Here is a 12025-nt window from a genome sequence, read left to right as displayed (position 1 = left end):
GTGGCCGTAAAACAATCTGGGGAAGATGGGAATTCAGTAAAGTTCTCTACCTTTGCCCTTTTTGTTCATAGACTAAATGGCAGCTCTGTGTGGAATAAATTACTAAAAATCCAGACGTATCTACATGCATAGCCACATTTTTTTTATATTCCCTTGCAAACTCCATCTCTCTGCTCTTCATCCCAGCTTTCAAATTATGTTTGGTGTCTGGAGCAGGGCATTTCTTTCTCATTCCTTAGTTATACTGTGGCAATAGATAAAACAGCAATTTAGCTGACAATGTTACTGGAAGACCACTTACCATCTTTATGAAGAGATGGACTCCTACACTGGGTGTATTTGGTATCCTTCTCCAGGAAGCCCCCAGGGTAGATTTCCTCTCCCCCTGTGCTCTTTACAGCCCTGCCTGGAAGGATCCAGCAGTCAGCATTAAACTCTAGGTAGAGGAGCACCACACAGCTACACCAGCCACACACCTGAATTGGATCACTCCTGCTTTGGAGCACTTTTCCTTGTCAGGATGAAGCAGTGGGGAATTTGCAGCATGTGTGCAGTACAATGATCCAACTGCTTTGCTTTCTGTTCCCAGCTTACAGAATTCATGTCAGCCAAAGTACAGTGGATACGCTTCGGAGTCTGAATGAAGGCTATGAAATCATACCCAGGGGAAAAACAGAACTGAGGGTAAGAAGGCCAGGGCTGTGTGAAACACTTCACAGGGGAGATATCTTGCTTGAGGAATTTTTATGTTAAGATCTTTTTTGACCTTCATACACCAATCTTCAGCTGAATCATTCCAAAATTGTCCCTTTCATTTGTTTCAATACATTAGGTGGTTATTGAAGGACTGTGAGGTCAAGCAATCAGCTATATGTGCTCTATATATTTATATAATAGTCTATTTAGTCCATGCTAGACAGAAGCTGCTACTTTTCAATGTCCAGTTGAGACAGTTCTAAATAATTCAAACATAATTTCTACCCTTACATCGTCAATAGACAGAAGTAGGAGCTTTGCTTGCCTTAAATACCTAGAATAAAATGTCTGAATATGGCCTCAGGTCCCTCAACAATCTTGCATGACAAGTGGAATCATCCAAGTTCATATGTCTGCAAGTGGAGATCTGGGATAAATATTCCAGGCTTAGTCAGTGGAAAGAAGCCTTTACATAGTTAGTAGGGATAAATTGGCCCTTTGGGAAATTATTAACCTGAAGTACTTTCAGGGTCTAGTTTATGTGAAGATGAATGTCAGTTTTCCTCCCCTTCTTCAGTCAAGGGTGATTGACTCTCATGTAGGTGCCTACAGTTCATCAGATGCATCACAGCTTAAAAGCTAAATCATCAGTGGTGGGAGAGGAAGTTATTATTCTGATACTAAGTTCAGAATGAGTTGTAAAATCTCTCAATTAATAATGCTGCTTCTGCCAAATAAGATGATTAGTGATCCTGTAGTTTCCAATTTCTGTTCAGCTGTGTAGTTTCAATGACCCAGATCGATGAGGGTAATTTGTAAATGACAGTTGGAACAAGGATAATTAATATCTTCTTTCAGGAAAATGAAACTCAAATAATTCCTGAGCCATACTGAAAGACAGCCCAAGACTTCCAGACATGGTCTGTCTCTGGATATGTATGAAGCCAGAGAAACCTAGTAAGGGAAATTACATATCAAGCAGAGGGTAGTCAGAAAGCTGCTTCTTATTTGGATTTTTGCTTTTTTTTTAGGGTAAAGGAGTAGAAGAGACATATTGGCTGGTTGGGAAAAAAGGCTTCCAGAAGCCCTTACCTAAACCTCCTGAAATAAGGCCAGGGTAAGTGTGACTTCATCACTGTCCGAGGCATTCATTAAAAGGTCTCTTTTGGAGCTCACAGGCTGAATATCTGTCTGTCCATGTTATCTGTTTGCAAAGCCTATATCTTATTCATTAGGTGACTTGCATGTTCAGGCATAGTACTGGGAGTCAGAAGCAATGCGGTTCCTTCAGCACCTCTCCTTATTCACAGCTCCCAAGAAGTGACATGGAGACTTGCTGCTTCTCCCCTATACTCCCTTGGAGACTGAACACCAAGGAGTTCCTCCCTAAATCTCCTTCCTGCTCTGTGTGCTTATAAGAGACGCATGGGTAGGGACACTTTCAGGTCTCTGGTGTCATGAGTGTAAGGGAGACACTCAAGATTTTTCTCCCCTTCCATCAATTTCTTGCTGAAAACATCAACCTCTTTCAACATATAAACATTTCCCTTTCAGTCCCTTTCATTCTAACAGAAGAATAACAAAAGTTTGTGTTACAAATTTATGGCACTCTTATGTAATTGAAGATTTAATGATGTTGCCTCCATACAGATGGTGGTTAGCAAAGATTGAGCACTCAAAATTCATGAAGACATTTTCTAACTTTGCAATGCCTCACTTTGCAAAAAGAGTACTCCCTTGTCGAGCTGTCACCTGCTGTATGCCTGAAAAGAATGTTGTGGTCAGGACATAAAAAACAGGAGTCAGATTTGTTTGACAAGAACAGTGTGGTCACCCACATTAAAAACAGTCAGCCTTGACTCCCTTTATAAACAATAAAGAGAAATGCTTGCTGAAGGGTCTGATTCCACTGGCCCTTGCAAGATGCCTGTTTTGTTGAGGTCCTAAAGTAGCTACCTCAGAGATCAATGCCTGACAGCAAACAAGGTCTGTTTTAATGTAGCTCTGATTTCAGAGCAATGTCGTTCTATGTATGGCCTCATTCCATCTTAGTAAATTAAAAAATCTCCCCGTTTTCCCACATACTCAGGATCAGAAGATCTTGAGCATCCATGTGTAACCTCTGGAGAGTCCACCCATAACCCTGCAGAGACAGAGGTGATCTGCTCATGTCCCAAGGCCCAGATCTTCATTGTTCTTTCACAGTATCTCTGTCCCCATAGGTCATGCAGTGGCTGAGTGATTTTGGCAATAATCAGAGGGGAAAAATATAGTTACACAAAACTGTATCTGTCCTAGCGAGGGGGCAAAATGAAACTTATATCCCATAGAAATCAAATGTCGAGATACAGAAAGAAATAACTGGATGTTAAAGCAAAGCAAATATTTGAAGAACTGCCTCATGTGTAGGTTGTGCTGCTACCAGACAGCACAGCCTATGCATGAGGCAGTTCATTATGTCCTGTTCTCCAGTCTTATCTTGATGATTCATGTTTTGGCACAAGATCAAGAGGCTGAAAGTTGTTTCTCTCTAGTTGGCCAATATGATGGTTTCAAGTCACTGCCTCATATAATTCCACAGGGATTTCCTGATTTGCAGGCTTTTGATCTGAAGAAGGAAATACTGATAAATTCCTTTTCTACTCATTTTTTTCACTCTGTCTTGAGGCACCTTATCTTCTCTTGGGTATTTCTTTACCATGAGGTCTATGGGACTTGTTTTTTTCTCATGCTTTATATTGTGACTTGAGTAGCCTAAACATCTACAAGTGGGCAGTTGTGGTGGCCATGCTGAGAGGTGTTTCCTGCTAAGTCAAAGTTAGTACATCATGCTTGGTCTTATGCTTGTGCTATGGAATTGCAAACCTGTGGACCATGAATTTAAGGGTCAGATCATATGGGTGGAAGTTATTGAAGTCCCTATTCAAAGGATAAATCCTTCTTTCTTGGTCTGGTCAAATCTCAGTTTTACCTGGTTTTCATGGGGGCTTTGGGTTAATTTTGCATGACATAGAACAGTGCAGGACAGTTCTATAGCTGCTCTAGACTTGCCTTTGCTTCAAGGCAGATTTCTACACATACACCTGGTACTGCCATAGGAAATAGTGGCAGACTGGACATAGAGAATGTGTAACAAAATTAAGAGACAAAATGAAGACAAAACCAAGCGTGTCAAGCAGTCAAGCAGCAGACTACCTGTAGGATAGATATTTTGAGATTCCAGTCAGATAGGTTTAAAGGAAGGCTGTGAAATTTCTTTGAGGGTACATCAGGTGACTGTCTGGGGGGCCGAATTATCAGACAAGGAAAAAGCACAAAGTTGTGAGTATATAAACATGGGATATTTGAAGTTGGCATCTTGTTATACTTTGAGACAGGCAGCATATTTTCAACTCCAATGGAGCACTCATCTTGTCCAAAAATAGCAGAAAAGATAGGATGTTATACAAAACTACCAGACACAAGCCTGACCTGGACTAAATCTCAGATTCATTTTGCAAAGTGCAGAAAAAGTATCTAACACTAGGAAAAATTCAATGGCTAAAGAAATTCAGAAAGAAAAAAAAACAACCAACCAACCAAAAAAACCCCAAACCAGAACAAAACCTAGAGCAAGGATGTTTTTCATTTGCCATTTCAAGGAGATGAGTGACATTCTTGGTCTTCTGAATTTCCAACTTTTACCATCCTGATTTAGAAATTTTTTTCTCTGGTACTAAATACAGTGTTTGAAAGCATCAGAAGTCCTCTGTCCCAGCAGGTAGTTTTATTCAGAAACTTTCTCTTTAAATTGTTTGTGAAAAGTTAACTGGAGGAAATAAATTAATACAATTCATCAAAGATACATATTGTAGATCCTCTCAAAGGCTCTTAACCATTAACCCAATACCTAGGTAAAGAGCATATGAGAGTTTTTGATTTTTTACATAAACCCAGATCCCTTACCTTGTATGAATTCATGCAGTAAGTCTTAAGTCCAGAAGGGTTGATGGGTCTTCTAGCCCACTACCACCCACAGTGATAAGTGCAACCTGATGTGTGACATCACTGGAGACCAAAGATGCAGCCAGGAATAGGTGAGAGTCTTGGGGCCCTCTCATCCTCAAATGCATGAGGGCCAGCCCTGGAGGAAGCACTGAGATAATAAATAGGTGCAAAACAGTGAAGGGATGCTTAAAGAATCCATCTCCCAACCCCAAGTGAGAACACCTTTTTATGAGCCAGGAAAACAAAAACTCATTAGGACAAAATGTTTTGTTCTTCTACCCGGTACAAGGTTGTCATTGCTTTGTCTGTGTTGGAGCACCCTGGTAGAATGGATCTAGAGAGAGAGTCACTAGTGCTGTTGTTGCTGCTGATGTGTCTTTCTGAGGAGAAAAGTGAAAGCATTTCCACTTGGGCTCCTATTTGAAGTCCATCAAATGCACTTTTAAATTAAAAATAAAAGAGCTTGCAGACCAAACAGCAGTGAAAATCTCTTGTTGTCCTCCCATAGCTGGAATTATACAACAGCATAAAAATATTTCCTAAATAAATTTTATATAACATTTAACAAGAGCTATTCAGGGAAATCAAAGCATCCTCTGTCTCATAGGCTTCATCATGCAATGTCAGGACAGATGTGTTTTGCTTCACACTCAAAATCCCTTCTTTTCAAACTATTTCTGACCGTCTAACACCACAGCAAAATGAAGAAATATTCTGATCATGGCTGTGGCATAATGACAGTGAGAAAGACTTTTTCTCTGAAATCTGATGGAGGATGAGAAAGGGAATGAAAGTTGGTGACTCATCTCCCTTTCAACAAGACTGTTTGACTTATCATGTCATTGCACCAGCTTTTATATTTAAACAAGCTCTTCCTGAGCAAGCTGAAGTTTCTGGGAGAATTGACTGGAATATTACAGAATTCGCACTAATAGCAAGAAACCCTAAATGCAGTGTTCAGAAAGGAAGCAAAGTCAGAACTTCACAGATTTTCTCCTGCTGGTTTTGTGAACAAGGTGATGGGAAGAGAGGACCTTGGAAAAATAACAGCTGTCTCCAAAAAGAAGGGTTTTGCCCGAGGCTGGGATGGATAATGCAGAACCAGACCTCTCCAGTTGCTCAGACATTTGTGAGTTCAGGAGATGTGCAAGTTCTGTTTACACTGGATCTTTCTTTTTGCTGTTGAGCAGTGGAAGAAAGTCAAGTCACTGCCAAACAGTTATTTGATACTTGTGTGAGCTGTGTCTGGAGGTAGACCTCAGGCATTCTGATACCGTGCTTGATCACCAAATTCCCTGGCCAGGCCTTCACCTTCTGTGGGTCACAACCTGCTGCACTGTGGTGCAGGCACAGGCAGCAACCCCCTCCACTCCCCTCTAGGGGAGGTGGAATCAAAAACCAAACCCCTGATATTCACCCATGTGTGGTTGAATTTTGTTGCTTCTTCCATAAAGGGTCTGGACACAAAGATTCCTTTTCTCCATCCAACAGGTAGGATTTAATCTTATTAAAAGTTATTTACCTCCATCTGATGTGGTCACCTTGCGTGTCTTTCAAGATTCAGTGCAGAGAAACAGACATTTCTTGGTGTTGATCTTTTGCTTTGGGATAAGCTCTTGCTGTGGTCCAGCAGCACCAGTTTCCCTCCACTGGCTCATGATAGAACCCAAGATATTTGGCTTAGATGGAGACATCTCAATTGCAGATAAAAAAAAAATAGCCAGGAGCTAAATTTCACTTGAGTTGTAGATTCCCAGAAGTCATTCCTCATTGAACCCATCAGGATTATATCCTCCTGGCTTCCCTGTCCTTGGGACCCAGCCCTGAAGGCACTATCACTCATGAGGAAGTTTATAAACAGGGATCAATGTTTCTAAAAAGAAGAAACATGTCCCCAGAGCTGAGGATATAGATAGGACATGGGAGGACAACTTGTCTAGGCATTTCCATTTGTAGAGCAGAACTGGCCAAAGACCTGAAACTTGATTCTAATCTCCCTCAGGAAAGGCTGTTAAATTTGTGTTCAGCACTCAGAGACAACTGGCTTCTTCTAGGGACTTTAAACAGGATTTCCACCAGGAAATGTGCCCACAGCTTAGTGAGCTGAGAGCTTCTGAAAGCAACATCCCTGGAAGATCAAAAGGCATTGAAGCAGGAACTGAACTATCCAAATGCAAGGTCTTCACTGCTGTTTTGTTCTCTTCCTCCCTTTAATGAATATGGGAAAGGATCAGTAGAATAATGGAATCATTCTCCCAGGATTCATCTTATTTAATAGATTCTGGAAACAGCCTTGATAAAGATATAGTTTGTACTCTTCAATCAACAATGACATTACTCTTGTCCTGGCAGAAGTGTCTAAGAGTGCCAAGAGCTCTCTGGACACTTAAAATTTAATTAGCTGACCTCATCCTTTGCAGTAAGTTAAGTGGTACAAGAGAAGAATTAATAAAGCCGGAACCAAGATCCATATTTGTTTTCCTTTCTCTCACCAGAAGACACTTACCTTTCCCTCAGTCTCCATTACAGTCTGTTCTTTATTGCAGATGAAACTGAACTGGTTCTTTCTCTAATGGCCTACCTGTTCACTGCAGGTATAGTGCTCATGGGTTACTCCCGGAAGAAATTGCAGAGTTCAAAAGGAGGAAAGCTGAAAAACTCCTTGGCAAAAGGGCCTAGATCTGAGGTAGTAGCTGTAGGACAGTCCCCATGTAGCTCTGCTGTTTAGTGTCTGCTTGTGTGTTATTTGTCTGTATTTTACTGGTTTTAGTGTCGTTTTTCCCCCTTTCCTTGTATTTTTCTCCCCTTTTCTAATTTTTTTTATATGTTATTATTCTAATATGTCTCATTCAAGAGGTGCTTGGAACAGCAGCAAAGCTGTAGCCTTGTTGGGTGATTTCCTAGTGAATTTGTAACCTAGTATCCTATTAATTCCTGAAAGACATTACTATGTTTATCTGCAGTGTATTATCAATCTACTCTATGCTGATGTTCATGGTGCCAGGAAGAGCCCAGTACATGGTAAACACAGAGATAAAACTGGAGTTCAAGCCTGGAAAAATCCAAATTGCCTACTGTTGCTTTTGTGCAATGTACATCTCCTGCCAAGTGTAATTCTATACCTCATGAGAAACAGGATGCACCTTTGATATTCATCATTATAGTACTGATGGGTACAAGAGAGAATGGATTTATTGTTTGGGTGGAATTTGGAAGTTAGAGGAATATGAGAGCATGACCTGATCAAGTAGGTATTATCAGAGCAAAGCTGGCACAGAAGCATGCACAGCCACACTTGCACAGGTGTGTGTCTTCTGAAAATGATGTATGTGCAGGATTTTTAATAATATCTCTAAAAACAGTGTTAGTGCTTCAGCTCAACTCCTCCGGAGTAATGTGTATTTCATTTCCCCTAAAAAAGGAGGGGTGGATGAAAGCTCAGAGTGCCTAGATATAGGCTGGTTATAAAGACACAACATATCAGGCTGATAGATTGCTACGAAGACTAAAGCTCCATGCAATTTTCTCACACAGACAAAACCCAGCAGGTAACTGTTGGCTGTGTTCCTTTTTCCCAAATACATCTTTTAAAGATTCAGGGTGTGTTACCAGGCTGGTTTATCTCTCTTAATCGATATTTAAATTTTTGTCTGAAGTTCTCCCTATCAAGGACCTAAGGGCAGAAAATCCTCATTTAAAAGATTATTTTAATATGGGACACAATCTGAAGAGACCTGCATAAGCACTGCTGTATGTGAACACCCACTGCTAAATACAAGCTCCAAGGCACAGAAGACCACCCTGCTGATTTACACCTAAGGGTACCAGCTAATCTTCCAAGGCCAGAGACAAAGAGGATCTCACACTTGGGTTAGCCCTGTTTGACCAAACCTGCACAAATACTGATATATAAGTATTTAGCCCATATGTCACCCACAGACACAGACTTCCACACTGAAGCAGGCTGATCAGCAGTATATTATGGAGAACAGAAGGTCCTCATTAGTCAGCTTGGCCTAATCTATTGAAAATAGTGGAAAAATCAATAAGACATTCATACCTGGATCTTTTCAATGGTCCTAATTCAATCCTTCTTGTGTGCAGGAAGCTTTTAATGAAGGCAATTAAGTCCTCAACAGCCACTTATTCCCATATGCCTGCTTTGTGGTTTAGTGATGTTTCCAGCTAATCTGTCTTAGATGCTTCTGATGAAAGGGACTATGCTGCCAATAATCTTGTTTTTCCTTGATGGTAATAAAGGAACATTATACAAGGATCTCAGATGCAGTGATCCATAGTTCATTCATCCAATTTATGGTCCTATTAGTCTGGGACCCTAGAATGCTGACAGTCCCACAGGGTTCTAGCTGCAGTACAATAGGGATCCCCATCTTGGAGTAATTATGTATTTTAGAGTATTCATCTGGCCTGGGGTCTCGAGGAAGGTCAAGACTCTGCTTCTCCTGGTCAGGAGTCAATTCTTTAACCTTGAAAGAGTGGCTGTGGACTCTGCTGTCCTTGATGTATTCTTGATTTCAAAGAGAAATTATGGTTCTGACTGGGTCTTGATAAAAACACTCAGCAAAGTGTGAGGAACACCAGAGTGCACCTCCAGTTACCTGAACATAAATGTCTGGGCTACATCATTAGTGACCCTTATCTTATGTCTTGTGGTCTGTGATCATAACATGGGCCTCTAACCCCCTCAGGCAAGTGGGATTCAGCCCAGAGCACCATGGCTGTCACAGACACCTGTGTAAGGCTGGTAGATGAAATAAGAGCTGAAGACTATGTAGAATAAACCATGGCATCAAATGCTGCTGGGCAGACGAATCCCATCCATAGCACCTTACAATACCTCTGAAAAGGAGAAAGGGATTTCTCTCTTTCACTTCAAAATAACAACAGAGAATTGTGTTACAGTGAGGTCAGTGACTCCCTAGGATCCATTGATAGGTCTCAGTTTGTAGATGAGACTTAGACCCCATGCAAGTCAGTCAGAAGTCATTGTGGAGTTCTCAGGGGTGAGATTTCACCCCAATGTGATTGGTAGTGGCTGCATTTATGGAGGGACCCATTGTATGTGAATCTTAGTACAATCTGTACTGCTCTCTGCTGACTTTTAGATGTGTAAGCATACAGGTGGTATATCCTGTATCCTGCACAGACTAAAGCAACAGCCTGGGACTACCCAAAAGAATACACAGAGGGGGTTTTTTTAGGGTTTTTTTTTCCTCAAGGATTTGACTCTCCTTGCATTCTGACCTCTCATCCCATGAACTCAGCTTAGTGACAGGAAATCTCTTGTCATTCTTTCTTTCTTTCTCGGGAAAGACAGTAAATATCCAAACAATTACAGCTTGCTGACCAAACCATTGGCTAGCAAGGTGCAGCTGACCAGCAGATAAAATCATATACTCATAGGACAGCTTGGGTTGGAAGGAACCCCTCAAGGTCACTTAGTCTAATCCCCCTTGCAGTGAACATCCTCATTATAAAAAATTTCTTCCTTATATTTAGTCTAAACATAACCTGTTTTAGTTTGAAACCATTATCCTTTGTATTATTTCTACAGGATACCTGCTTAATGTAGTCAGTTTTTAACATATATTTCTATTCTGAAGTAATTGCACATTCATTGCACACAATGATGGTGTGCAATGTTTAAACCATACATTTATGTATATATACAACTATTTATTAACAATTTCTGTCTAATCTCTATATAATAGCAATGGTGTTATTAGTAGAGATCAGCATTTAGCTCTTTTTGATTTACAACAGTTGGAATTATATTTTCTTCTATTATACACAGTAAATCTTATTCCATATGATGCTTTGTCCATGACAGGGCAGTTTTAGACTTGAGATCTTCCTAAAGCCCTGCCATTTGCTGAGCTTCTGGCCTCTTACAAGTCCTCGATGTTTATTTTGTCTCTGAGAACCCTATTATGTTATAATGAATTTGCACCCACCAACAGATGGGGGCCCAGAAACCAGGCTTGATGAACTCATGAAGTATTACAGCAAAAGATCCAGTTCAACTCCACCATTTAACATTTCTGCTTTGGCTGACACAAAATGATGCTGAATGAAAAGTCATGCCTTGGTGAGCAGAGTTGCTAACTCCTCTTTTCTTCTCTGTTTTGCAGCCACAACTGGCCAGACATATTGACCAGGAAATTAAAATCTGTCCTGAAGGACACAAAGAGAACACTAAGAAAGCAAACTTTAGAGAGCTGGGAAGCATGAAGGAGGCTGGAATTAGTTTTGGAGAGGAGGAAATCTGAGAAGAACACGACAAAGAACTAGTAAGATCAGGAGGGATGCCTTGAAGCCAATCCAACAGAGCTCACTCTCCCCATTAGAAGCCTCTTAGCTCTTGCTGAGGGTAAACCTGAGCAGGCAGATGAATCCTGATCATCGTCTCTTGTGATACTGGGCACCAGCTCAGAGCTGTATATGTGTGTGTTTTGGGGAAGGGGTGCACTGGGGGAGCAGTTTTACATTAAGTAGTTGTTTTCTTGTTATTGTGGGAAGGTCTAGTTTCATGAAAATGAGTGCAATTGAGAAGAAAACATTTTGGACAACAACAAAGAATATTTTTACTCCCCCACAGAAATTTTGAATCAAAAATGTTCTGTTCCTGTATGTCAACTTAAGCTGAAATATTTTCTTTCAAATTGACATTTCAGCTGCAAATGCCAATTTAATGCTATTTTCAAAATGAAATAACAGTTTTGAATTGAAACAGTTTGGTATGAATCAATATTTGTTTCAAATGCCAAAATGAGATTCTGCTCAAAATGTCAAAATATGTCATATTTGCAAATCCAGATCTAAATTGCAAGAACCTTTTTATTGCTTTATACACACAGACAGGATATATAAAACAGTTACACTTTTCATCCCAAATCAGGATGAAAATGGAATGCCAAGATATTGCAAAACTGAGAGGCAGTTCCATTAGCTGAGTAGAACTAATAAAATATGAACATTTTTCCTGTGAAAGAGGGGCTGAGGGAATGAAGAGAACATCATTAAAGCAGTGCAAAGCCTAAAACCCATCACTCTTTTTCCCTTCCAATTTCCAAGTAGTCTCTAAGGCACTTGTCTATAAGTGTCTTAAGAAGTCTCTGGCCACTTGTCCTGTGGGTAGAAGATTTTCTGTAAAGGGTCAACATTTGACCTGTAGGCAATTCCTCCAGAGCACACTTCCTCAAAGTCAAATAATTTTGGTGTTGGGCCCTTCTTCTCCCAAGTTTTTTACTCCTGTTCAACATCTGGCTCCTAAAAACCCTCTGGGAGTTTTCTTTTCTCTTCTGCAAAGCTGCAGAGAAGA

At 40.5% G+C, this 12025-nt stretch overlaps 1 protein-coding gene across 1 annotated transcript in view; it reads left to right on the top strand.

Moving 5' to 3' along the window:
• The window catches only part of LOC106859824 (retinal guanylyl cyclase 2-like), a 38203-nt gene extending 26868 nt beyond the window's left edge, over nucleotides 1-11335 (top strand). Inside the window, 4 exon segments of the mRNA XM_014887342.2 lie at nucleotides 590-684; nucleotides 1728-1813; nucleotides 10836-10900; nucleotides 10903-11335. Coding sequence (XP_014742828.2) covers nucleotides 590-684; nucleotides 1728-1813; nucleotides 10836-10900; nucleotides 10903-10973 — 317 coding nt within the window. The 3' untranslated portion in view covers nucleotides 10974-11335.
• The last annotated feature ends 690 nt before the right edge of the window (nucleotides 11336-12025 follow it).

The sequence above is a fragment of the Sturnus vulgaris genome, chromosome 2 (genome assembly GCF_052056855.1).
Source record: "Sturnus vulgaris isolate bStuVul1 chromosome 2, bStuVul1.hap1, whole genome shotgun sequence".
Lineage (NCBI taxonomy): Eukaryota > Metazoa > Chordata > Aves > Passeriformes > Sturnidae > Sturnus > Sturnus vulgaris.
The sequence above is the reverse complement of the archived record's forward strand: the minus strand, read 5'-3'. Positions and strand labels throughout refer to the sequence as shown.